The sequence below is a fragment of the Eriocheir sinensis genome, chromosome 3 (assembly GCF_024679095.1).
Source record: "Eriocheir sinensis breed Jianghai 21 chromosome 3, ASM2467909v1, whole genome shotgun sequence".
Lineage (NCBI taxonomy): Eukaryota > Metazoa > Arthropoda > Malacostraca > Decapoda > Varunidae > Eriocheir > Eriocheir sinensis.
This window is the reverse complement of record NC_066511.1, coordinates 21,616,922-21,644,421: the sequence shown is the minus strand read 5'-3', so window position 1 is coordinate 21,644,421 and position 27,500 is coordinate 21,616,922. Positions and strand designations below refer to the sequence as shown.

The 27,500-nt window shown below is 45.9% G+C and overlaps 5 protein-coding genes across 13 annotated transcripts in view; 1 reads left to right on the top strand and 4 right to left on the bottom strand.

The window, feature by feature from the left end:
* The window catches only part of LOC127006523 (uncharacterized), a 7,311-nt gene extending 3,979 nt beyond the window's left edge, over positions 1 to 3,332 (bottom strand). The window contains exons 1-2 of one of the 2 annotated variants that reach the window (XM_050876495.1): positions 3,304 to 3,332; positions 1,257 to 2,412 (exon numbers count right to left, since the gene is read on the bottom strand). In XM_050876495.1, the coding sequence (XP_050732452.1) occupies positions 1,441 to 2,412; positions 3,304 to 3,315 (984 nt within the window). In that variant the 5' untranslated portion in view covers positions 3,316 to 3,332 and the 3' untranslated portion in view covers positions 1,257 to 1,440. Of the gene's footprint in view, positions 1 to 1,256; positions 2,413 to 3,303 lie in introns of those variants that run through there. The other variant, XM_050876479.1, reaches the window with a different exon arrangement.
* Positions 1 to 27,500, top strand: part of LOC127006447 (uncharacterized) — a 398,934-nt gene that overhangs the window by 240,832 nt on the left and 130,602 nt on the right. The gene's annotated exons all lie outside the window — the stretch shown is intronic.
* On the bottom strand, positions 5,265 to 7,607 carry LOC127006514 (uncharacterized). The gene is made up of 2 exons (XM_050876469.1): positions 7,540 to 7,607; positions 5,265 to 6,687 (listed from the first exon to the last, which is right to left on the bottom strand). The coding sequence occupies exons 1-2, from the start codon at positions 7,549 to 7,551 to the stop codon at positions 5,539 to 5,541; spliced, it is 1,161 nt and encodes a 386-aa protein (XP_050732426.1). The 5' UTR covers positions 7,552 to 7,607; the 3' UTR covers positions 5,265 to 5,538.
* The window catches only part of LOC127006498 (uncharacterized), a 26,275-nt gene continuing 9,780 nt past the window's right edge, over positions 11,006 to 27,500 (bottom strand). Inside the window, exons 1-2 of one of the 2 annotated variants that reach the window (XM_050876449.1) lie at positions 13,369 to 13,416; positions 11,006 to 12,428 (exon numbers count right to left, since the gene is read on the bottom strand). In XM_050876449.1, coding sequence (XP_050732406.1) covers positions 11,280 to 12,428; positions 13,369 to 13,380 — 1,161 coding nt within the window. In that variant the 5' untranslated portion in view covers positions 13,381 to 13,416 and the 3' untranslated portion in view covers positions 11,006 to 11,279. Of the gene's footprint in view, positions 12,429 to 13,368; positions 13,417 to 27,500 lie in introns of those variants that run through there. The other variant, XM_050876441.1, reaches the window with a different exon arrangement.
* On the bottom strand, positions 20,496 to 23,760 carry LOC127006505 (uncharacterized). The gene is made up of 2 exons (XM_050876464.1): positions 23,660 to 23,760; positions 20,496 to 21,918 (listed from the first exon to the last, which is right to left on the bottom strand). Exons 1-2 carry the CDS (start codon positions 23,669 to 23,671, stop codon positions 20,770 to 20,772), a joined length of 1,161 nt encoding a protein of 386 aa, XP_050732421.1. The 5' UTR covers positions 23,672 to 23,760; the 3' UTR covers positions 20,496 to 20,769.

Below are 27,500 nucleotides of genomic sequence, written 5' to 3'. Positions count from 1 at the left end.
GTTCGTCCGTGTGGTGGGTTAAGTGCTTGCTTGCCCATTCTAACCAAAGAAACTGTTGCCGTTCTTAACGACCTGTTTTAAGATACAAAGCGTGAGTGACAATTTAATGACATTCAAGTTCATAATCAAAATCAAAGAAAAATATTATAACAGTGAGTCCGGGCTAATAGGTGGTCTTCTGGGCAGCATGTGGGTAGTTTTAAGCCACTCGGCGGCGGCTGAAAATTCCCAGTTTGGCACCGGTCGGGATTGAACTCGCGTCCTCCTGAACGCGGGGCTATCTCTCTCTCTCTCTCTCTCTCTCTCTCTCTCTCTCTCTCTCTCTCTCTCTCTCTCTCTCTCTCTCTCTCTCTCTCTCTCTCTCTCTCTCTCTCTCTCTCTCTCTCTCTCTCTCTCTCTCTCTCTCTCTCTCTCTCTCTCTCTCTCTCTCATCTCTCTCTCTCTCTCATCTTTCTCTCTCTCTCTCTCTCTCTCTCTCTCTCTCTCTCTCTCTCTCTCTCTCTCTCTCTCTCTCTCTCTCTCTCTCTCTCTCTCTCTCTCGTGCGCGCGCTTTAAGACAGTAATCTGTTTCAAACCTGCGCTGGACACGCACAGAATGGCATCTGAACCGGTAACAGTAATCATTATAAGGAAAATAAGGAAAGTATATCCTTAGGCTTTCTTCTATCCCTCATTTTACGAGAACAAACCGTGACACTTGAACTAAGTGTTCTTGATATTGGCCAAGAGGCCTACGAGTTCATGACAGGAACCACACCACGTGTGTTCCAGAAAGTTTATGTTTGAATGGAAGCTTTCTCTTGGCAGCAGTGTCACGGCTGTATAAAGCATTGCTTCAACACAACGTTCATGGTAGGACAGCACTAAATATTCCAAGTATTTGCGTTTCCTTTCAGTGTTTATTTTGCAGTATTAGTAAGTACCAGCACTATAGGAATGTATATAAAGTTTGCCATAGAATATGTAGATAATATAATGAGTACACAGATGTTGAATGAGGAAAAATTAAAAGATTTATTTAAATATTAAGATAATATTTGTATTTACAGTAATGTTTAGCATTAAGAATACTTAGAAAATGCATTACCTGCTCGTTAGGGAATATTTCAAATATTATATTCTTAATAAAAATAAAATGCTGCACTCCGGGGAAAACTTCCTGCAATAAATAATTACACCACGAGCTGCCTTGAATAAATAGTAGAGAACAACACCACGAGCTGCTTAACGTTCATCGTCGGTCTTCATAAAAAAAGGTCACTTGTTAAGGGATGCCGAGATCGTCGCACATCTTGACGTAGGCGTCCAGGATGATGGGCAGCGTCTTCTCCATCCTCTCGAGGTTGTCGAGGTTCTCCTGCGTGACGGGCTTGCCCTGCTCCAGGCGGTCCTCGAACACCTGGCGGGTCGGCGGCACGTAGGCGAGCGTCACGTCCCGCATCATCTGGGCCATGGACGCGTTGGGGTCAGCGAAGATTGCGTCCATGGAAGCGAAGAATCCGGAGACCAAGTACTTTGCTCTTTCCGCGGGGTCAAGTTTAGCTTTTGCATGAAGTTGACGAGGAACGGGTCATGCACGACGGTCACGTAGGCCTGCATGAGGGGAGGCATGAGTTGCTCGGCCCTCTCCAGCATGGCCAGCTGCTGCTCGGTCACCGGCTTTCCTTCCTCGATGCGCTCCTCGACGAACTTTCTGGTGGCCGGCAGGAAGATGTTGTAGGCGTCTCTGAGTTTCTCCGCCGTGGTGGTGTCGTCGACCTGGAAGACTGCCTTGCTGATGGTCGGCAGCACCCTCGCCAGGTACCGGGACCTCTCCTCGGGCTGAAAGTCGAAGTCCTCAAAGAATCTGGAGAGGGAGTACACGGTGTGTTCGTTCTGGTCAAACGTGGCGGCGAGGGCATCCAGCACGGCGGACATGCGCTCCTCGACCTTCCGAAGGTTCTCGAAGCGTTCCTCCGAGACGGGAATGCCGTTGGCCACTCGGTCTTCCAGGACCTTGCGGCCGGCTTTGATCATGGCCAGACTCACGTCTCTGAACTCCTGCAGCCCTGTGCCGTACGTCTTGTGCAAGGAAGCCTCCATCAGCGACCCCAAACCGCTGCCCACGAGCACCACCACCTCGGCCTTGGTCAGTTCTGCGTCGCCAAAAATGTCTCCCACTGACGGACCCAAAAAGGCCTCGTGATGGTCGTACTTCTCAAAAGACTGAGCCGTGTTGACGACCGGCAAGTCATCGTTGGTTTTCCCTAAAGAGAAGGCGGGAGCGGCAGAGCCCCGAGAGGCACGGTTTACCCGTTGATTAAGTTCGTAGGCAGACTCGCGGGGCATATAGGTATTGGCCGACCTGCCCCTGACCAGGACTTTGCCTGCTTCTCCCGAGAAGGCGACGGCTGCCGCCAGACACACAAATAACTGTCAAAGGAATACATGAAAAATAAATCGGCAAATATTTTACATGAGTAATAGAGTTTCAGCTTTCCTTCTTTCAGAAGATGTTGAGTTATGCTCATGAAGGAAATAGCTGAAAAGTTCAAAGACAAGAACATAGAAACATAAGGAGTCTGCAAAATGACAGTTTTCCTATGCAAAGCAGCTCTCGTGAACCTAACCCCACCTAACACCACTGTCCATGAATTTATCTAATATTTTTTAATATGTCTATCGTATTGGCTCTTACGGTTTTACCTCATGACTACCAAGTCTTTTCCACTCATCCCCTACTCTGTCGGTGAACTAATTCTTGCCAGTGTCCTTGTTGAATCTGAATTTACCCAAATTAACCCATTACTACGTGTCTCTTACCATCAGAATCTTATTAATATCCCTTTTATTTAAGCCCTTCGTTCATTTATAAACTCTCTCTCTCTCAAACCTCTCTCAAGTCTCTCTCTCTCTCTCTCTCTCTCTCTCTCTCTCTCTCTCTCTCTCTCTCTCTCTCTCTCTCTCTCTCTCTCTCTCGACAGAGAGAGACAGAGACAGAGAGAGACAGACAGAGACAGAGAGAGAGAGAGAGAGAGAGAGAGAGAGAGAGAGAGAGAGAGAGAGAGAGAGAGAGAGAGAGAGAGAGAGAGAGAGAGAGAGAGAGAGAAACCAAGCTATCCATGCTATGCCTTGTAAATGGAGTATTAACCAAAAGTTTAACTTTTTTTCTAACATGGTTTCGTTGTAAAAGAGATATATTAGCAACAATAAACGAAACGTAATCCCAAGGAAAATCGCGAGCACGGAGGTCTTAAGTAGCGCGATATTCCCTATTCAGCTTCAAGAAAATTAACTGAAACTTATGAATGTTCTGCAACTCACCAGGTACTTCATGTCACCTGCTTGTTCTGTTCGTGCTTTGATGCAGAGGCTGGCGTGTACGGGGCTTATATACAAGTGTCATCCCTTCAACACTGGTAACGTTACGACACATTGTTTTGTTTTTTTCTCGTGTCCTGAAATGCATATCATACTGGTCAAGTGCATCAGGTTGTTTTGACATTATATGATGCTGTTGCCGGTGTTATCATTGACCTCTTGGCTTAGTTAAATATTTCTCTGAAGGCAGTGTTTCTCGGTACAGCGGGGAGGGGGTGGCGGGTAAACATGTAAAGTGCAGCAGACAGCTTTCACAGCAGTTCTAGGAAGAGTGTTGCTTCTGCGTAACACCTCCCACTCCCCTGTGGTGTCTAGCAACAATAAAAAAGAAAGCACATCATTGTAATAAAAAAGAATATCTTGGGAGCCACTTCACTTACCAAGAACAAAAACAAGCCTACATTTCTTCATTGCAGAAAATTTGTATTTTTTATTATTATTATTATTATTTTTTTTTTTTTACATCTTTGCTTATAATGCCGGTAGGCTTTCTTCAGGGGCCTGGTGGTCGGCCCAAGCCCGTCATGGCGCAGGCAATTTTTATAGTGGTGCCAGTTATGCTTCGCTCATGCTGCCCCCCGGAACTCATTTTTGATTAACTTTGACGATTTCTTCTAGAGTCTGGGTTGATGGGTGGTCTTCACGATAGCATGTGGGTAGTCTTTGGCCACTCGGCGGTGACTGAAAAATCCCAGGTGGTAGCGTGGGGAATCGAATCGACGTTGTCCATTGCGTGATGAATGTGGGGCCCGCACGCTACCACTCGGCCACCACAGAGTAAACCATCTGGATAGGAGAGGACAGGTGATAAGAGTTTCACGCGCACTCTTGTTGTTTTTCGGCACAGGTTTGCGGTATACGCACGCTCTTGCTTGAAAATGTTATACACCGAGTATAGGAAATGTAAGGTGGTGAGAATATGCCCGCTGTTTTCAGGAGTAGAATCGGATAATTCCCTACACAGGATTATTCCTCGGCACATAAATCAGTCTAATGAATTATGATTGAGGTTTTGTGATCAATTCATTCCTAAGCGTTCGTCCGTGTGGTGGGTTAAGTGCTTGCTTGCCCATTCTAACCAAAGAAACTGTTGCCGTCCTTAACGACCTGTTTTAAGATACAAAGCGTGAGTGACAATTTAATGACATTCAAGTTCATAATCAAAATCAAAGAAAAATATTATAACAGTGAGTCCGGGTTAATAGGTGGTCTTCTGGGCAGCATGTGGGTAGTTTTAAGCCACTCGGCGGCGGCTGAAAAATCCCAGCTTGGTGGCACCGGTCGGGGATTGAACTCGCGTCCTCCTGAACGCGGGGCCGTTTCGCTATCTGTTCAGCCACCGCCTATCTCTCTCTCTCTCTCTCTCTCTCTCTCTCTCTCTCTCTCTCTCTCTCTCTCTCTCTCTCTCTCTCTCTCTCTCTCTCTCTCTCTCTCTCTCTCTCTCTCTCTCTCTCGTGCGCGCGCTTTAAGACAGTAATCTGTTTCAAACCTGCGCTGGACACGCACAGAATGGCATCTGAACCGGTAACAGTAATCATTATAAGGAAAATAAGGAAAGTATATCCTTAGGCTTTCTTCTATCCCTCATTTTACGAGAACAAACCGTGACACTTGAACTAAGTGTTCTTGATATTGGCCAAGAGGCCTACGAGTTCATGACAGGAACCACACCACGTGTGTTCCAGAAAGTTTATGTTTGAATGGAAGCTTTCTCTTGGCAGCAGTGTCACGGCTGTATAAAGCATTGCTTCAACACAACGTTCATGGTAGGACAGCACTAAATATTCCAAGTATTTGCGTTTCCTTTCAGTGTTTATTTTGCAGTATTAGTAAGTACCAGCACTATAGGAATGTATATAAAGTTTGCCATAGAATATGTAGATAATATAATGAGTACACAGATGTAGAATGAGGAAAAATTAAAAGATTTATTTAAATATTAAGATAATATTTGTATTTACAGTAATGTTTAGCATTAAGAATACTTAGAAAATGCATTACCTGCTCGTTAGGGAATATTTCAAATATTATATTCTTAATAAAAATAAAATGCTGCACTCCGGGGAAAACTTCCTGCAATAAATAATTACACCACGAGCTGCCTTGAATAAATAGTAGAGAACAACACCACGAGCTGCTTAACGTTCATCGTCGGTCTTCATAAAAAAAGGTCACTTGTTAAGGGATGCCGAGATCGTCGCACATCTTGACATAGGCGTCCAGGATGATGGGCAGCGTCTTCTCCATCCTCTCGAGGTTGTCGAGGTTCTCCTGCGTGACGGGCTTGCCCTGCTCCAGGCGGTCCTCGAACACCTGGCGGGTCGGCGGCACGTAGGCGAGCGTCACGTCCCGCATCATCTGGGCCATGGACGCGTTGGGGTCAGCGAAGATTGCGTCCATGGAAGCGAAGAATCCGGAGACCAAGTACTTTGCTCTTTCCGCGGGGTCAAGTTTTAGCTTTTGCATGAAGTTGACGAGGAACGGGTCATGCACGACGGTCACGTAGGCCTGCATGAGGGGAGGCATGAGTTGCTCGGCCCTCTCCAGCATGGCCAGCTGCTGCTCGGTCACCGGCTTTCCTTCCTCGATGCGCTCCTCGACGAACTTTCTGGTGGCCGGCAGGAAGATGTTGTAGGCGTCTCTGAGTTTCTCCGCCGTGGTGGTGTCGTCGACCTGGAAGACTGCCTTGCTGATGGTCGGCAGCACCCTCGCCAGGTACCGGGACCTCTCCTCGGGCTGAAAGTCGAAGTCCTCAAAGAATCTGGAGAGGGAGTACACGGTGTGTTCGTTCTGGTCAAACGTGGCGGCGAGGGCATCCAGCACGGCGGACATGCGCTCCTCGACCTTCCGAAGGTTCTCGAAGCGTTCCTCCGAGACGGGAATGCCGTTGGCCACTCGGTCTTCCAGGACCTTGCGGCCGGCTTTGATCATGGCCAGACTCACGTCTCTGAACTCCTGCAGCCCTGTGCCGTACGTCTTGTGCAAGGAAGCCTCCATCAGCGACCCCAAACCGCTGCCCACGAGCACCACCACCTCGGCCTTGGTCAGTTCTGCGTCGCCAAAAATGTCTCCCACTGACGGACCCAAAAAGGCCTCGTGATGGTCGTACTTCTCAAAAGACTGAGCCGTGTTGACGACCGGCAAGTCATCGTTGGTTTTCCCTAAAGAGAAGGCGGGAGCGGCAGAGCCCCGAGAGGCACGGTTTACCCGTTGATTAAGTTCGTAGGCAGACTTGCGGGGCACGCGGGTATAGGCCGACCTGCCCCTGACCAGGACTTTGCCTGCTTCTCCTGAGAAGGCGACGGCTGCCGCCAGACACACAAATAACTGTCAAAGGAATACATGAAAAATAAATCGGCAAATATTTTACATAAGTAATAGAGTTTCAGCTTTTCTTCTTTCAGAAGATGTTGAGTTATGCTCATGAAGGAAATAGCTGAAAAGTTCAAAGACAAGAACATAGAAACATAAGGAGTCTGCAAAATGACAGTTTTCCTATGCAAAGCAGCTCTCGTGAACCTAACCCCACCTAACACCACTGTCCATGAATTTATCTAATATTTTTTAATATGTCTATCGTATTGGCTCTTACGGTTTTACCTCATGACTACCAAGTCTTTTCCACTCATCCCCTACTATGTCGGTGAACTAATTCTTGCCAGTGTCCTTGTTGAATCTGAATTTACCCAAATTAACCCATTACTACGTGTCTCTTACCATCAGAATCTCATTAATATCCCTTTTATTTAAGCCCTTCGTTCATTTATAAACCTCGATCAAGTCTTGTCGTATTCTTCGTCTCTCTCTCTCTCTCTCTCTCTCTCTCTCTCTCTCTCTCTCTCAGGAGAGAGAGAGAGAGAGAGAGAGAGGAGAGAGAGAGAGAGAGAGAGAGAGAGAGAGAGAGAGAGAGAGAGGAGAGAGAGAGAGAGAGAGAGAGAGAGAGAGAGAGAGAGAGAGAGAGAGAAACCAAGCTATCCATGCTATGCCTTGTAAATGGAGTATTAACCAAAAGTTTAACTTTTTTTCTAACATGGATTCGTTGTAAAAGAGATATATTAGCAATAATAAGCGAAACGTAATCCCAAGGAAAATCGCGAGCACGGAGGTCTTAAGTAGCGCGATGTTCCCTATTCAGCTTCAAGAAAATTAACTGAGACTTATGAATGTTCTGCAACTCACCAGGTACTTCATGTCACCTGCTTGTTCTGTTCGTGCTTTGATGCAGAGGCTGGCGTGTACGGTTCTTATATACAAGTGTCATCCCTTCAACACTGGTAACGTTACGACACATTGTTTGTTTTTTTCTCGTGTCCTGAAATGCATATCATACTGGTCAAGTGCATCAGGTTGTTTTGACATTATATGATGCTGTTGCCGGTGTTATCATCGACCTCTTGGCTTAGTTAAATATTTCTCTGAAGGCAGTGTTTCTCGGTACAGCGGGGAGGGGGTGGCGGGTAAACATGTAAAGTGCAGCAGACAGCTTTCACAGCAGTTCTAGGAAGAGTGTTGCTTCTGCGTAACACCTCCCACTCCCCTGTGGTGTCTAGCAACAATAAAAAAGAAAGCACATCATTGTAATAAAAAAGAATATCTTGGGAGCCACTTCACTTACCAAGAACAAAAACAAGCCTACATTTCTTCATTGCAGAAAATTTGTATTTTTTATTATTATTATTATTATTTTTTTTTTTTACATCTTTGCCTATAGTGCCGGTAGGCTTTCTTCAGGGGCCTGGTGGTCGGCCCAAGCCCGTCATGGCGCAGGCAATTTTTATAGTGGTGCCAGTTATGCTTCGCTCATGCTGCCCCCCGGAACTCATTTTTGATTAACTTTGACGATTTCTTCTAGAGTCCGGGTTGATGGGTGGTCTTCACGATAGCATGTGGGTAGCCTTTGGCCACTCGGCGGTGACTGAAAAATCCCAGGTGGTAGCGTGTGGAATCGAATCGACGTTGTCCATTGCGTGATGAATGTGGGGCCCGCACGCTACCACTCGGCCACCACAGAGTAAACCATCTGGATAGGAGAGGACAGGTGATAAGAGTTTCACGCGCACTCTTGTTGTTTTTCGGCAGAGGTTTGCGGTATACGCACGCTCTTGCTTGAAAATGTTATACACCGAGTATAGGAAATGTAAGGTGGTGAGAATATGCCCGCTGTTTTCAGGAGTAGAATCGGATAATACCCTACACAGGATTATTCCTCGGCACATAAATCAGTCTAATGAATTATGATTGAGGTTTTGTGATCAATTCATTCCTAAGCGTTCGTCCGTGTGGTGGGTTAAGTGCTTGCTTGCCCATTCTAACCAAAGAAACTGTTGCCGTTCTTAACGACCTGTTTTAAGATACAAAGCGTGAGTGACAATTTAATGACATTCAAGTTCATAATCAAAATCAAAGAAAAATATTATAACAGTGAGTCCGGGTTAATAGGTGGTCTTCTGGGCAGCATGTGGGTAGTTTTAAGCCACTCGGCGGCGGCTGAAAAATCCCAGCTTGGTGGCACCGGTCGGGGATTGAACTCGCGTCCTCCTGAACGCGGGGCCGTTTCGCTATCTGTTCAGCCACCGCCTCTCTCTCTCTCTCTCTCTCTCTCTCTCTCTCTCTCTCTCTCTCTCTCTCTCTCTCTCTCTCTCTCTCTCTCTCTCTCTCTCTCTCTCTCTCTCTCTCTCTCTCTCTCTCTCTCTCTCTCTCTCTCTCTCTCTCTCTCTCTCTCTCTCTCTCTCTCTCTCTCTCTCTCTCTCTCTCTCTCTCTCTCTCTCTCTCTCTCTCTCTCTCTCTCTCTGTTGGGGACTCACAACATGGCTTCCGAAACAAAAGATCCTGCCTATCAAACCTATTAACCTTTTATAACGACCTCTTCACTGTTTATGACGTAACCAAATCACTGGACGTAGTCTATCTTGATTTCCAGAAAGCGTTTGATAAAGTCCCGCATCATAAATTACTTTACAAATTAAAGCAAATAGGTATTGACGGTCAAGTAAACCAATGGATCGCGAATTGGTTGAGCAACAGACAACAAAGAGTAGCGATTGACGGATTTAACTCAGAGTGGGCGCCTGTCACTAGTGGCGTCCCTCAGGGCTCGGTCCTTGGCCTAGTGCTCTTCATTATTTACATCAACGACGTGGATGTTGGACTCAATAACCGCATTAGTAAATTTGCAGACGACACAAAGATTGGCAACTCGGTTCTCACTGACGAAGACAGGCAAAGCCTCCAAGAGGATTTGCACAAAATTTCAGCTTGGTCGGATAGATGGGAGATGCCCTTTAACGTAGACAAGTGCCAGGTCCTTCAAGTTGGAACGAGGAATAAGAAGTTCGAATACGAAATGCGCGGCGTTAAACTCAAAAGCGTTCAATTCGTCAAAGACTTGGGGGTCAAAATCGCGTCAAACCTCAAATTCTCACAGCAATGCATCGTTGCAGCAAATAAAGCGAACAGAATGTTGGGCTTCATTAAAAGAAACTTTGTATTCAAGAATAAAGATGTAATACTCCCGCTATACAACAGTTTAGTCAGACCCCACTTGGAATATGCGGTACAGTTTTGGTCTCCCCACCATGCAAAGGATATTGCTAAATTAGAAGGTGTTCAGCGTCGGGCAACGAAAATGATCCCTTCCTTGTGCAACAAATCCTACGAAGAAAGGCTTTCTACCCTTAACATGTTCTCTCTTGAGAAACGTCGCCTCCGAGGAAAACTGATCGAATGTTTTAAAATATTTAATGGTTTCACGAATGTAGACAGATCAACATTGTTTATGATCGATGACACTTTGCGCACGAGGAACAATGGCGTAAAACTCAGATGTAGACAAGTAAATTCAGACTGCTCAAAATTTTTCTTCACCAACGTTGTAGTGCGAGAATGGAATAAGCTTCCACCGTCAGTGGTCCAGTGTAACACGATTGACTCCTTCAAAAATAAGCTCGACCGTCACTTCCTTCAACTTAATATCAACTAGAGTAGAAATGCAATGTTTTGGAGTCTTCTGATTAATGTAAAATCACTTAGGTTTAAGGACAGACCACCAAGTCTGGACCATGGGGTCTGTGTGGTCTGATTTTCTATGTAAATCTATGTAAATCTCTCTCTCTCTCTCTCTCTCTCTCTCTCTCTCTCTCTCTCTCTCTCTCTCTCTCTCTCTCTCTCTCTCTCTCTCTCTCTCTCTCTCTCTCTCGTGCGCGCGCTTTAAGACAGTAATCTGTTTCAAACCTGCGCTGGACACGCACAGAATGGCATCTGAACCGGTAACAGTAATCATTATAAGGAAAATAAGGAAAGTATATCCTTAGGCTTTCTTCTGTCCCTCATTTTACGAGAACAAACCGTGACACTTGAACTAAGTGTTCTTGATATTGGCCAAGAGGCCTACGAGTTCATGACAGGAACCACACCACGTGTGTTCCAGAAAGTTTATGTTTGAATGGAAGCTTTCTCTTGGCAGCAGTGTCACGGCTGTATAAAGCATTGCTTCAACACAACGTTCATGGTAGGACAGCACTAAATATTCCAAGTATTTGCGTTTCCTTTCAGTGTTTATTTTGCAGTATTAGTAAGTACCAGCACTATAGGAATGTATATAAAGTTTGCCATAGAATATGTAGATAATATAATGAGTACACAGATGTTGAATGAGGAAAAATTAAAAGATTTATTTAAATATTAAGATAATATTTGTATTTACAGTAATGTTTAGCATTAAGAATACTTAGAAAATGCATTACCTGCTCGTTAGGGAATATTTCAAATATTATATTCTTAATAAAAATAAAATGCTGCACTCCGGGGAAAACTTCCTGCAATAAATAATTACACCACGAGCTGCCTTGAATAAATAGTAGAGAACAACACCACGAGCTGCTTAACGTTCATCGTCGGTCTTCATAAAAAAAGGTCACTTGTTAAGGGATGCCAAGATCGTCGCTCATCTTGACGTAGGCGTCCAGGATGATGGGCAGCGTCTTCTCCATCCTCTCGAGGTTGTCGAGGTTCTCCTGCGTGACGGGCTTGCCCTGCTCCAGGCGGTCCTCGAACACCTGGCGGGTCGGCGGCATGTAGGCGAGCGTCACGTCCCGCATCATCTGGGCCATGGACGCGTTGGGGTCAGCGAAGATTGCGTCCATGGAAGCGAAGAATCCGGAGACCAAGTACTTTGCTCTTTCCGCGGGGTCAAGTTTTAGCTTTTGCATGAAGTTGACGAGGAACGGGTCATGCACGACGGTCACGTAGGCCTGCATGAGGGGAGGCATGAGTTGCTCGGCCCTCTCCAGCATGGCCAGCTGCTGCTCGGTCACCGGCTTTCCTTCCTCGATGCGCTCCTCGACGAACTTTCTGGTGGCCGGCAGGAAGATGTTGTAGGCGTCTCTGAGTTTCTCCGCCGTGGTGGTGTCGTCGACCTGGAAGACTGCCTTGCTGATGGTCGGCAGCACCCTCGCCAGGTACCGGGACCTCTCCTCGGGCTGAAAGTCGAAGTCCTCAAAGAATCTGGAGAGGGAGTACACGGTGTGTTCGTTCTGGTCAAACGTGGCGGCGAGGGCATCCAGCACGGCGGACATGCGCTCCTCGACCTTCCGAAGGTTCTCGAAGCGTTCCTCCGAGACGGGAATGCCGTTGGCCACTCGGTCTTCCAGGACCTTGCGGCCGGCTTTGATCATTGCCAGACTCACGTTTCTGAACTCCTGCAGCCCTGTGCCGTACGTCTTGTGCAAGGAAGCCTCCATCAGCGACCCCAAACCGCTGCCCACGAGCACCACCACCTCGGCCTTGGTCAGTTCTGCGTCGCCAAAAATGTCTCCCACTGACGGACCCAAAAAGGCCTCGTGATGGTCGTACTTCTCAAAAGACTGAGCCGTGTTGACGACCGGCAAGTCATCGTTGGTTTTCCCTAAAGAGAAGGCGGGAGCGGCAGAGCCCCGAGAGGCACGGTTTACCCGTTGATTAAGTTCGTAGGCAGACTCGCGGGGCATGCGGGTATAGGCCGACCTGCCCCTGACCAGGACTTTGCCTGCTTCTCCCGAGAAGGCGACGGCTGCCGCCAGACACACAAATAACTGTCAAAGGAATACATGAAAAATAAATCAGCAAATATTTTACTTGAGTAATAGAGTTTCAGCTTTCCTTCTTTCAGAAGATGTTGAGTTATGCTCATGAAGGAAATAGCTGAAAAGTTCAAAGACAAGAACATAGAAACATAAGGAGTCTGCAAAATGACAGTTTTCCTATGCAAAGCAGCTCTCGTGAACCTAACCCCACCTAACACCACTGTCCATGAATTTATCTAATATTTTTTAATATGTCTATCGTATTGGCTCTTACGGTTTTACCTCATGACTACCAAGTCTTTTCCACTCATCCCCTACTCTGTCGGTGAACTAATTCTTGCCAGTGTCCTTGTTGAATCTGAATTTACCCAAATTAACCCATTACTACGTGTCTCTTACCATCAGAATCTTATTAATATCCCTTTTATTTAAGCCCTTCGTTCATTTATAAACCTCGATCAAGTCTTGTCGTATTCTTCGTCTCTCTCTCTCTCTCTCTCTCTCTCTCTCTCTCTCTCTCTCTCTCTCTCTCTCTCTCTCTCTCTCTCTCTCTCTCTCTCTCTCTCTCTCTCTCTCTCTCTCTCTCTCTCTCTCTCTCTCTCTCTCTCTCTCTCTCTCTCTCTCTCTCTCTCTCTCTCTCTCGAGACAGAGAGAGACAGAGACAGAGAGAGACAGACAGAGACAGAGAGAGACAGACAGAGACAGAGAGAGAGAGAGAGAGAGAGAGAGAGAGAAACCAAGCTATCCATGCTATGCCTTGTAAATGGAGTATTAACCAAAAGTTTAACTTTTTTTCTAACATGGATTCGTTGTAAAAGAGATATATTAGCAACAATAAGCGAAACGTAATCCCAAGGAAAATCGCGAGCACGGAGGTCTTAAGTAGCGCGATGTTCCCTATTCAGCTTCAAGAAAATTAACTGAAACTTATGAATGTTCTGCAACTCACCAGGTACTTCATGTCACCTGCTTGTTCTGTTCGTGCTTTGATGCAGAGGCTGGCGTGTACGGGGCTTATATACAAGTGTCATCCCTTCAACACTGGTAACGTTACGACACATTGTTTTATTTTTTTTCTCGTGTCCTGAAATGCATATCATACTGGTCAAGTGCATCAGGTTGTTTTGACATTATATGATGCTGTTGCCGGTGTTATCATCGACCTCTTGGCTTAGTTAAATATTTCTCTGAAGGCAGTGTTTCTCGGTACAGCGGGGAGGGGGTGGCGGGTAAACATGTAAAGTGCAGCAGACAGCTTTCACAGCAGTTCTAGGAAGAGTGTTGCTTCTGCGTAACACCTCCCACTCCCCTGTGGTGTCTAGCAACAATAAAAAAGAAAGCACATCATTGTAATAAAAAAAGAATATCTTTGGTGCCACTTCACTTACCAAGAACAAAAACAAGCCTACATTTCTTCATTGCAGAGAATTAGGATTTTTTAAAATTATTATTATTATTTTTTTTTTACATCTCTGCCTATAGCGCCGGTAGTCCTTCTTCAGGGGCCTAGTGGTCGGCCCAAGCCCGTCATGGCGCAGACAATTTTTATAGTGGCGCTGTTATGCTTGGCTCATGCTGCCCCCCGGAACTCATTTTTGATTCATTTTGACGATTTCTTCTAGAGTCCGGGTTGATGGGTGGTCTTCAGTACAGCATGTGGGTAGTCTTAGGCCATTCGGCGGTGACTAAAAAATCCCAGATGGTAGCGTAGGAATTGGAATCGACTTTGTCTATTGCGTGGTGAATGTGGGGCCCGCACGCTACCACTCGGCCACCATAGAGTAAACCATCTGGATAGGAGGGGACAGGTGATAAGAGTTTCACGCGCACTCTAGTTGTTTTTCGGCAGAGATTTGCGGTATACGCACGCTCTTGCTTGACAATGTTATACACCGAGTATAGGAAATGTAAGGTGGTGAGAATATGCCCGCTGTTTTCAGGAGTAGAATCGGATAATACCCTACACAGGATTATTCCTAGCACATAAAAATAACTGCCTCGGAGTCCCCGCCTGGGGGGGGGGTGACCATAAATTCCCCCAGTGAGGACTCCCCTTCTGCCTCGGAGTCCCCGCCTAGGGAGGGACCATAAATTCCCCCAGTGAGGATTCCCCTTCTATCTGCCGACTTGATAGGTGTCCTGATAACTCCTCGAACCACCTCCTTATCAATTTCTGCAACATTCGCGGTCTCCGTTCTAATTTTCATTCTGTGGAACACCATCTCTCCTCCTCTAAACCTCACCTTCTCTTCCTCACCGAAACACAGGTATCTGAGGCTACTGACAGCAACCTCTACTCTGTTCCCTCCTACTATCTCTATCCTAAATTTCAATCCAAAGCTGGATCTTGCGCCTACGTTCGCAACGACATCACTTGCTCTCGTGCCCACGACCTTGACTCTTCTGAATTTTCCACCATCTGGCTAAGACTTCATTGTCATTCTATTACTAAATACGTCGGTGCTGTTTATCTCTCACCTAACTCTTCTAATTATGTAAAACTCTTTGACTATTTGAACTCTAAAGTGGAGGGCATCTTGACCCACTCACCCTTCGCTGAAATCTCCATCTTGGGAGATTTCAATGTTCACCACCAGCTTTGGCTTTCATCCTCTTTCACTGACCAGCCTGGTGAACAAGCCTTCAACTTTGCTCTCCTCAACGACCTAGAGCAGTTGGTTCAGCACCCTACTCGTATTCCCGACCGTCTTGGAGACAGGCCCAACATTCTAGACCTCTTCCTTACCTCTAATCCTTCTGCTTACTCTGTCAAACTGTTCTCTCCGTTGGGCTCCTCCGATCATAACCCTATTTCTGTATCCTGTCCTATCGCTCCTGTACATCCTCTGGACCCACCGAGGGGGCGATGCTTCTGGCATTTTGCTTCAGCTCGGTGGGACGACCTGAGGATGTACTTTTCCGATTTCCCGTGGAATGATTACTGCTTCCAGGAGAGAGACCCCTCTGTGTGTGCTCTGCGCATCACAGAGGTGATTGTCTCTGGAATGGAGGCATACGTTCCACGTACTTTCTCTACTCCTCATGCTAAAAAGCCTTGGTTTAATTATGCTTGTTCTCGTGCTATTAAAGATAGAGAGGCAGCTCACAAAAGGTTCCAGAGCCTTCGAACTCCCACTAACTTTGATCTATACATTTCAGCCCGGAATCGTGCCAAATCTATTCTCCGACTTACCAAAACTTCTTTTATAAATAGAAAATGTCAACACCTTGCTTCTTCTAATTCTTCCCGTGACTTTTGGCATCTAGCCAAAAATATCTCCTCCAATTTCACTTCCTCCTCTTTCCCTCCTCTCCTTAACCCTGACGGCAACACTGCCGTCTCATCTGTCTCTAAGGCTGAACTCTTCGCTCAAACTTTCTGTAAGAACTCCACCTTGGACGATTCTGGGCATATTCCTCCTACTCATCCCCCCTCTGACTCCTTTATGCCTGTTATTAAGATTCTTCCTAACGATGTTTTCTATGCCCTCTTTGGCCTCAACTCTCAGAAGGCTTATGGACCTGATGGAGTGCCTCCTATTGTCCTTAAAAACTGTGCTTCTGTGCTGACACCCTGCCTGGTCAAACTCTTTCGTCTCTGCCTATCAACATCTATCTTTCCTTCCTGCTGGAAGTATGCCTTTGTACAGCCTGTGCCTAAGAAGGGTGACCGCTCCAATCCCTCAAACTACCGCCCAATAGCTTTACTTTCATGTCTATCTAAAGCTTTTGAATCAATCCTTAACCGGAAGATTCAAAAGCACCTTTCTACTTCTAATCTTCTATCTGATCGCCAGTATGGATTCCGCAAGTGGCGTTCTACTGGCGATCTTCTTGCTCTCTTAACTGACTCTTGGTCATCCTCTCTTAGCAGTTTCGGTGAAACTTTCTCTGTTGCGCCATACATATCGAAAGCCTTCGATAGAGTCTGGCACCAGTCTTTGCTTTCTAAACTGCCCTCTTTCGGATTCTATCCCTCTCTCTGTTCCTTTATATCCAGTTTCCTTTCTGGCCGTTCTATCTCTGCGGTGGTAGACGGTCACTGCTCTTCCACTAAACCTATCAACAGTGGTGTTCCACAGGGCTCTGTCCTATCACCCACTCTCTTCCTGTTATTCATCAATGATCTTCTTTCCATAACAAACTGTCCTGTCCACTCGAACGCCGACGACTCCACTCTGCATTATTCAACTTCTTTCAATAGAAGACCATCACAACAGGAAGTACACGACTCCAGACTGGAGGTTGCAGAACACTTAACCTCAGACCTTGCTATCATTTCCGATTGGGGCAGAAGGAACCTTGTGTCCTTCAATGCCTCAAAAACTCAATTTCTCCACCTATCAACTCGACACAATCTTCCAAACACCTATCCCCTATTCTTCGACAACACTCAGCTGTCACCTTCTTCAACACTAAACATTCTCGGTCTATCCTTAACTCAAAATCTCAACTGGAAACTTCTTATCTCCTCTCTCGCTAAATCAGCTTCCTCGAGGTTGGGCGTTCTGTATTGTCTCCGCCAGTTCTTCTCCCCCGCGCTGTTGCTATCCATATACAGGGGCCTTGTCCGCCCTCGTATGGAGTATGCATCTCACGTGTGGGGGGGCTCCACTCACACAGCTCTTCTGGACAGAGTGGAGTCTAAGGCTCTTCGTCTCATCAGCTTTCCTCGTCTTACTGATAGCCTTCTACCTCTTACATTCCGCCGCAATGTTGCCTCTCTTTCTATCTTCTATCGATATTTCCACGCTGACTGCTCTTCTGAACTTGCTAACTGCATGCCTCCCCCCCTCCCGCGGCCCCGCTGCACACGACTTTCTACTCATGCTCATCCCTACACTGTCCAAACCCCTTATGCAAGAGTTAACCAGCATCTTCACTCTTTCATCCCTCACGCTGATAAATTCAGGAACAATCTTCCTTCATATGTATTTCCTCCTGCCTACGACTTGAACTCTTTCAAGAGGAGGGTATCAGGACACCTCTCCTCCCGAATTTGACCTTGCTTTTGGCCACCCCTTCTGATTCTTTTATAGGAGCAGCGATTAGCGGGCTTTTTTTATTATTGTTTTTTTTTGTGCCCTTGAGCTGCCTCCTTTGTTGTAAAAAAAAAAAAAAAACATAAATCAGTCTAATGAATTATGATTGAGGTTTTGTGATCAATCCATTCCTAAGCCTTCGTCCGTGTGGTGGGCTAAGTGCTTGCTTGCCCATTCTAACCAAAGAAACTGTTGCCGTTCTACAACGACCCGTTTTGAGATACAAAGCGTGAGGGACAATTTAATGACATTCAAGTTCATAATCAAAATCATAGAAAAATATTATCACCGTGAAAACTATTTCATTAAAAACTACGCAAAGCCACAATTTTCAAGAATTGATATATATATATATATATATATATATATATATATATATATATATATATATATATATATATATATATATATATATATATATATATATATCCTTGCTTCATGTTGACAGATAGCTCTGTTACCTGTTGAACAAAAAGTATTAGATTGTGATGTCCTTCCATTATTACACAGTTTGACATTAACGAGTGTTGCCTGCACGATGTTGCCCTCTGTCAAAGATATCGCACCGAAACGCATATCGGTTGGGTCGCTTTCCCATAGCACAACAAGGTGCAGTGAAACTCTCTATGGAGTCTTGTTGTCCAGTTTGGTCATGAACAGCAAGTGACCTGTTACGTGTTCTGGGTTGGGACAAGTGACCTTACACTGCTTTCTGTAACAATTAATTATCAACCTTAGATCACTGACCTTGTTTCTGCCGATGATGCCGTAATTTTAGCGGAGTCAGTGGAGGTTATGGTGATGTCTGTCGGACACTGCACGAGGCGAAGCCCTTTGGATTTGAGGTATTCTGGGCCAAGACCAAGATGCAGGTGTGTGAGGGCTTACTAGATGAAACAGTACAGTCTTTTCATGCAGTTGACGAAGAAGAAAAGAAGTTTGATGTCTAGGAAAATTTCGCATACTTTGATAGCGTAGTACAGAACAACGGTAGGTCTCGGAAAGAAGTCTGTCCATGGATTGGCTTCGCCTACTATACAGTGTTATGGGCTCGATCAGCACGAGGTTTTTTTTTTTTTTTTTTTTTTTTTACGTCGTTGCCTGTTGCGCCGGTAGGCATCTTCCTGGTGGGGCCTGATGGTCGGCCCAAGGCTTCTTCCAGGTGGGGCCTGATGGTCGGCCCAGCCCGTTCTGGCGCAGGCGAGTGTTTATAGTGGCGCCATCTTGCAATGGCTCATGCTGCCCCCCGGAACTCGTTCTTGATTCGCTTGGACGGCTTCCTCTAGAGTCCGGGTTGATGGGTGGTCTTCAGGACAGCATGTGGGTAGTTTTAAGCCACTCGGCGGTGACTGAAAAATCCGAGTGGTAGCGTGGGGATTCGAATCCGCGTCGTCCATCACGCGGTGAATGTGGGCCCAGTACGCTACCAGTTCGGCCACCGCCTACGGCGTTTTTGTAACCTGTGCAGAAGAACAAAGATCCGAATCTTCAAGTTGCCTGTACCTTCTGCCTTACTCTATAGTTGTGAGACATGGACACTGAGCAGTAACTTGAAGAGGCGGATTGATGCCTTTGATAATAGTTGTTCACGCAGAATGAGGGGATAGTGCTGGAATGGCTGTGTCAAATCGGTTTTTGCTCCTTGAGACTGATTCGGGGCCTGTTAGCTGAATAGTCCGTGAACGTCAACTCTGGCTACACCGTACACGGTCATGTGGCAAACTACCCACGAACCGACCCTGCTCACCGGATGGTTGTGTAATAAGAGATCCCGAGTGGGGAAGCCAAGAAGACGCCCACCGAAGTCGTGGCTTGAGCATGTCGATAGATCATTTCATGAAGTAATTAGAATGAGAAGGGAGCCTGAATGGAGACTTGCTCGGAGGAGGCCATTGGTCTGGCGTCGTAGGGTGGGCGAGGCGGAGTTCTCCCCCGGCATACGTAAGCTCCCTCTAGATTGATTGAATGAAATTATCTGCCTTGTACAGGGCTACCGGCCTCTTGCAGACTCCTACTTTATTTATGTCCTGATGTTCTTAAAGAAAATTCACCTTTACTGGGTTGAATTAAAATATTATAATTTTTTTTCTCTCTCTCTCTCTCTCTCTCTCTCTCTCTCTCTCTCTCTCTCTCTCTCTCTCTCTCTCTCTCTCTCTCTCTCTCTCTCTCTCTCTCTCTCTCTCTCTCTCTCTCTCTCTCTCTCTCTCTCTCTCTCTTTCGTGCTCGCGCTTTAAAACAGTAATCTGTTTCAAACCTGCGCTGGACACGCACAGAATGGCATCTGGGTAGGCGGTGGCCGAAGTGATAGCGTACTGGACCCACATTCGCCGCGTGATGGACGACGCGGGTTCGAATCCTCACGCTACCACTCGGATTTTTCGGTCACCGCCGAGTGGCTTAAAACTACCCACATGCTGTCCTGAAGACCATCCATCAACCCGGACTCTACAGGAAGCCGTCCAAGCGAATCAAGTACGAGTTCCGGGGGGCAGCATGAGCCAATGCAAGATGGCGCCACTATAAACACTCGCCTGCGCCAGAACGGGCTGGGCCGACCATCTGGCCCCACCTGGAAGAAGCCTTGGGCCGACCATCAGGCCCCACCGGGAAGATGCCTACCAGCGCAATAGGCAACAACGAAAAAGAAAAAAAAAAAAACAGTAATCATTATAAGGAAAATAAGGAAAGTATATCCTTAGGCTTTCTTCTGTCCCTCATTTTACGAGAACAAACCGTGACACTTGAACTAAGTGTTCTTGATATTGGCCAAGAGGCCTACGAGTTCATGACAGGAACCACACCACGTGTGTTCCAGAAAGTTTATGTTTGAATGGAAGCTTTCTCTTGGCAGCAGTGTCACGGCTGTATAAAGCATTGCTTCAACACAACGTTCATGGTAGGACAGCACTAAATATTCCAAGTATTTGCGTTTCCTTTCAGTGTTTATTTTGCAGTATTAGTAAGTACCAGCACTATAGGAATGTATATAAAGTTTGCCATAGAATATGTAGATAATATAATGAGTACACAGATGTAGAATGAGGAAAAATTAAAAGATTTATTTAAATATTAAGATAATATTTGTATTTACAGTAATGTTTAGCATTAAGAATACTTAGAAAATGCATTACCTGCTCGTTAGGGAATATTTCAAATATTATATTCTTAATAAAAATAAAATGCTGCACTCCGGGGAAAACTTCCTGCAATAAATAATTACACCACGAGCTGCCTTGAATAAATAGTAGAGAACAACACCACGAGCTGCTTAACGTTCATCGTCGGTCTTCATAAAAAAAGGTCACTTGTTAAGGGATGCCGAGATCGTCGCACATCTTGACATAGGCGTCCAGGATGATGGGCAGCGTCTTCTCCATCCTCTCGAGGTTGTCGAGGTTCTCCTGCGTGACGGGCTTGCCCTGCTCCAGGCGGTCCTCGAACACCTGGCGGGTCGGCGGCACGTAGGCGAGCGTCACGTCCCGCATCATCTGGGCCATGGACGCGTTGGGGTCAGCGAAGATTGCGTCCATGGAAGCGAAGAATCCGGAGACCAAGTACTTTGCTCTTTCCGCGGGGTCAAGTTTTAGCTTTTGCATGAAGTTGACGAGGAACGGGTCATGCACGACGGTCACGTAGGCCTGCATGAGGGGAGGCATGAGTTGCTCGGCCCTCTCCAGCATGGCCAGCTGCTGCTCGGTCACCGGCTTTCCTTCCTCGATGCGCTCCTCGACGAACTTTCTGGTGGCCGGCAGGAAGATGTTGTAGGCGTCTCTGAGTTTCTCCGCCGTGGTGGTGTCGTCGACCTGGAAGACTGCCTTGCTGATGGTCGGCAGCACCCTCGCCAGGTACCGGGACCTCTCCTCGGGCTGAAAGTCGAAGTCCTCAAAGAATCTGGAGAGGGAGTACACGGTGTGTTCGTTCTGGTCAAACGTGGCGGCGAGGGCATCCAGCACGGCGGACATGCGCTCCTCGACCTTCCGAAGGTTCTCGAAGCGTTCCTCCGAGACGGGAATGCCGTTGGCCACTCGGTCTTCCAGGACCTTGCGGCCGGCTTTGATCATGGCCAGACTCACGTCTCTGAACTCCTGCAGCCCTGTGCCGTACGTCTTGTGCAAGGAAGCCTCCATCAGCGACCCCAAACCGCTGCCCACGAGCACCACCACCTCGGCCTTGGTCAGTTCTGCGTCGCCAAAAATGTCTCCCACTGACGGACCCAAAAAGGCCTCGTGATGGTCGTACTTCTCAAAAGACTGAGCCGTGTTGACGACCGGCAAGTCATCGTTGGTTTTCCCTAAAGAGAAGGCGGGAGCGGCAGAGCCCCGAGAGGCACGGTTTCCCCGTTGATTAAGTTCGTAGGCAGACTCGCGGGGTATGCGGGTATAGGCCGACCTGCCCCTGACCAGGGTTCTGCTTGCTTCTCCCGAGAAGGCGACGGCTGCCGCCAGACACACAAATAACTGTCAAAGGAATACATGAAAAATAAATCGGCAAATATTTTACATAAGTAATAGAGTTTCAGCTTTTCTTCTTTCAGAAGATGTTGAGTTATGCTCATGAAGGAAATAGCTGAAAAGTTCAAAGACAAGAACATAGAAACATAAGGAGTCTGCAAAATGACAGTTTTCCTATGCAAAGCAGCTCTCGTGAACCTAACCCCACCTAACACCACTGTCCATGAATTTATCTAATATTTTTTAATATGTCTATCGTATTGGCTCTTACGGTTTTACCTCATGACTACCAAGTCTTTTCCACTCATCCCCTACTCTGTCGGTGAACTAATTCTTGCCAGTGTCCTTGTTGAATCTGAATTTACCCAAATTAACCCATTACTACGTGTCTCTTACCATCAGAATCTCATTAATATCCCTTTTATTTAAGCCCTTCGTTCATTTATAAACCTCGATCAAGTCTTGTCGTATTCTTCGCCTCTCTAGAGAATGCAAGTTTACTTGTTCAAATCTTTCCTCATATGGCAAGTTTCCTTAACCCGTGAATCATCTTAGTCTTCCTTCTCTGTACCGATTCTAACATTTTGATATCCATTCTATTACTAGTGATTTGGCCAGAACTGAACCGTATAGTCGAGATGAGCTCTCACTAATGATATAGCTTGAGAATGATTTAGGCGCTTCTGTTACTTACTCTCCTTGAAATGAATTCCAGTGCCTTGCTTGCACGATATCTATAGCCTGAATGCATTGTGCCATTGGACGGAGATCAGAGCTCACTAAGACCCCCAAATCTTTCTCACACCTAGACCTGCTCACGGGAGTGTCATTTAAGCAATAATTATGTGAATTATGCGAATATTGCATTTTCCGACATTGAACTCTTTATCTGCCAACCTTTAATCTGTCAAGTTCGCCTGGGAGAACACAAGCGTCCTGAATCAACTCAATTACTCTGCCGATCTTTGTTTTATTCGCGAACTTGCTGACATCACTACTAATTCCTGTGTCTAAATTTTTAATACAAATGATAAACAGCAGTGGCCCAACACCGACCCCTGTGGGACGCATCTCGTAGCACAGCCACAGTCGGATTTTTTACCATTTTTACCTTGTGATAAATTATAATAATATGGAAAACATGATGGGTACAAGCTTTTAAAGAACAAACTGTGGAGAGGAGCAGTAAATTGTTCTAGTTTTGAAAGAAAGCGGTAAAAAAAACTAGTTGAACATTATGTAAGATGTAGGCGTGCGCTTGACCGGTGTGGAACCAGCCAAGTATCCCCCCCCCCAACACACTCACGCACGCACGCACGAACACACACACACACACACACACACACACACACACACACACACACACACACACACACACACACACACACACAGAGAGAGAGAGAGAGAGAGAGAGAGAGAGAGAGAGAGAGAGAGAGAGAGAGAGAGAGAGAGAGTCACAAACAGACTGAGTGAGAGGCAGGCAAACAGACAGACATGTGAATAAATATTATGAATGGAAAAGACGTTTGAAAAAAGGCCGAAGTAAACGCACGCATCTCTGTTAGTCCATAAGAAAGTTATGAAGAAGCTGCGGAACACTGTCTCGTGACGAAGTGTTTGGTTGATTGAGAAGATGTGCCCAAACCATCACTCTCTCTCTTTGTTACGACACTCAGTAGTTTGTCTTCGGTGACGCGCTTCAGCCCCTTGCGCTAAATGCTCAACGGTCTTGCGCTTTGCTACTCACCAGGTGCTTCATGTCTTTCGCTGCCTGGTGTTCGAGTTCTGATGTGCAGTCAGGTGGGGTCTCCTCCTTATATATTCCTTGTCTCTCTTACAACATTGGCAGAGATAACGCAGTAATGCCACGTATATAGGTGATCATACTGATGAACTCCTTGACCTTAGACTGACTTGTCTTTGCCACTGACTCCGGAGACACCCTTGCCCTTCAATGTACGTTTTTTCAGGGCGACCTGTTCGTGAGTGCTGTGAGGAGAGGCGCGCTGGAAAGTAAAGAGCTCGTGACTGCTTTCACGGTGGTTCTAGTAATAAGGTTGCAGCTTGCGTAACTGTTTTCTTCTCAGTGTGTGACAGAAATACATGTTTTCATTGCCTGTTAAATGACTAGCCAAACATTACATCTTATTCATAGGCGTTATACAGAACCTTTGTTTGTCACATGAATATATATACATTTTTTTCATCAAAACACACGAAGAACTGAAAAAAAAAGGTAACAAAATGCATGGCGTCTCTGAAAGCACTCCATTTTACTCTGAAATCTTCGTACAATTTTTTAGGTGCTGCCTAGAGCGCCGGTATGCTTTCCTTGAGGGGTCTCTTGGACGACCCCAGCCCGTTGGTGGAGCAGGAGAATTTTATTTATAGTGGCTGCCGTGGTGTTTGTTTCTTGCTTGGCCCACGCTGTCCCCTGTTGCTCCAATTGAACGAAGTCGTTGAAGTTAAGGTTGATTAAAGATCTGGACAGCACGTGGGTGATGGCTGGAAATTGTCAGCTTCCATTGGTGTGACACAAACCTAGGTCCTCGAGCTCACCACGCCCGCACGCTGACCACTCGGCCACCGCCTCCCCAAATATTGGATCCTACAAGTAGATAAAGCATTAGGTCATCCTCCATTTGAAAATTGTTGCACCAAACAAATGTCATACAAGGTATACTTATTCGCAAAATATAAGTTATTTTATAGTTTAAAAATGCAAACTTGTTTCAAGAACTCATATAAAAAGAATACCACTCGTAAGAAGTCGTGTCCTTGACGCTTTTCTGAGTATTGGCAAGAGAGAGTTTAGCAAGACGGGCGTCGGAACGTGAGAAAAAGTGTGTCAGAGGCATAAACCCTCGAGTGGTTGCCAGCGCAGAAGCTGGGCTCATTGTCTAGTTACTTGGAGGTGTTATGGGTAAAGGGATTACCATTATTCTTTTTCTTATGTCTCGTGTAGGCGGTGAGTGTATACCTTGTCCCTGCCCCGCAGCAATGGGAGCAAGCTGCCGCAATCCTTATACTTGCCCAGAAGGGTGCTGGTGAGGCAGGGAAATTTATGAAGTGATACAATTGTGATTTTTTAAGACTTCTGTGACAATTTATTTAAGGTTCTACGTAAATGTTAAGATAGCAAAGAAATAAAAACACACTTTTTGCACATTAGTTTGAAGGTGATGTGATAATATATAATCTAAAAATGGGCAAAATCAAATAAATATTTTCATAGCTGTTCGAAAACTAGACAGAAATTAGCCAATAACTGATAATATGTAGTTTTCAATAAATATCTGTCACTTCGGTTGGAAGAAGATATGTTTCCATACATATGTTTGAATGCATTAGAATTAATTTGATGAGTTGAGTTTGTACCATCACACCTTATGATATTTTCTCAAGTGATAATTTGTGATTATATTCGCATTTAGTAATCGTGCCTTATTCAAAGGGAAGTCTATAACAAGATAATATTATATGCCTTTATGTGTATTTTGCTTTCAAATCATGCGTCATGAAAAAAGCCTTGTTCACAGATATGTCTCAGTCGATGTTATACTCAGTAATATAAGGAAACCATTCGATACATGTATAAGAAAAGAGTTTCTGGATTAAAGCATGATTAAATGTCTATGCTCCAGTTCATATCGAAAAAAGATCCTTAACCTTAGCTTACCTCTCTGGGTGCAGGGGATGGAATGAGTGCGGTGACACGCCCCCCTGCCCTCTGTCTGCTTAGATCACTCGCCTGAGTGGTCATATTGCCTTTTTGACTTTTCGACCTGGCTGTGCAAGAAATGTAGTGGCTGCTGTTGCTGCTGCTGATGATAGTAATAATGATAATGATTATTTTTGATTACTTGATATTAAGTCTTCACACACACACACACACACAAAAAAAAAAAAAATATATATACTGTACGAGTACCGCCGATATTTTCAATTACATTTATTTATATGATAGCCCAAAGAAATAATTACATTTGACTTTTCGAGGTGACTCATTGTCCAAATACTCTTTAAAAAAAGACATTGTATATAAGCGCCTCCGTGGTTTTCTGGTTAACACATTCAGCTGCTAATTCGCGTGCCTGGGTTAGAATCTATGACCAGACAGTCGGCGCGCGGTACACCCAAGTCTTCATTTTCCCTTTCATGCTGCTCGATAAACGGTAAGCTAAACTGAGTATCCCGGATGTCACACTGGCCCTGTGTCCCCGGGTTCTCACCCACCACAGGCTCAAGGGCTATTATGGCGGGGATGAGCACCGAGGTCACGTGCTGCTATAGCGTATTCTCCAACTGTACCGTTACCTTTAGTATTGCGAACACCATGTCACTCTGTCAATGATATCATACCGAAACGCATGCTGGTTGCGTCGCATTCCCTTGGCACATACCAGGCGCGGTGGAGCTCTGTCGAGGTTTTTGTCTGCTTCGGTCATGGACAGCAAGCGACCTGTGATGTGCTCTAGGCTGGGGCAAATGATCTTGAACAGTTTGGATACAGTAAAACACAATAAACGTTATGATTTGTTTTTCTTTCTCTTTGAGTTTTTAATATATCCACTTTTTTTTTTATATAAATAACATATATTAAAAAAAAAGCCAAGGTAACGTGTTATAGTAGTTGTTATTATATCAGTGTATTATTATTATTGTTATCTATCACCATGGATTAGGAATGCAGGTATAGTGGAAAAAACCCACTTCAGAGAGAGATCACGCCACCTCTGTAGGAATGTCATCCGTCAGTGTTTATCGTCCGTTCGTTCTCAGTATGTATACAAAGCATTTCATCAAGCTTAGAGGTCACCTTGACGTACGTGACCTTCATTATTTTCCAATCTCAAATTCGGCACTCCTTCCAGAGAGCTCGACTGACACAGACCTACTGGTCTCGGCTCTCTTTCCAACGCTACGCTGTATCTTTAGGTTAAGAATACATTTCACCTAAGGCAGCAAGTGTTTCCCTCACGCCCACAGCTCCCCGCAACCAAGCCTTACACTGTTACATTATTGGTGGCAGCCGGTGTCCCAACGTGCCATAGCCATCGCTACCTCTTCGGTTCTACAGCTACAAAGCCACAAGAACTCACCGAAAAATCCGAGGACAGGCGTAGAAGGAAGGAGTCACGTACAGGCCGGCAACAGGCCTCCGCGGACGACGTCGGTGGGCCACAGCTACGGGCCACCCCGCCCGCTACAAACCAACACACAGCTACAAGCTCTCTACAGGCCAACTCCATTCGTCGGGCTACGAGCTCACTGCAAGCCACCGGTTCCGCAGCAGAAGGAGTCACACCCTCGGGCCCCCGCCCACGGCGGCCACACCCTCGAGCCGCCCCGAAAAGCTACAAGCAACACCGCCGCGGTTACATGATGTCGCGATAAACAAAACTTCAACGACGTTCTTCTCGTGAAGTTTGGTTACTGAGGCTGAAAACAACTTCAACCCTAAGCAGTTTAGGTCTAAACGATTGTCATTTTTCAGTTTGCCGGTTTGTCAATTAGGCCGTTTGTCATTTCGGCTGTTAGGCCCTAAATTGACTTTCTGGGGACATGACCAGGACCCAAATGGAAAA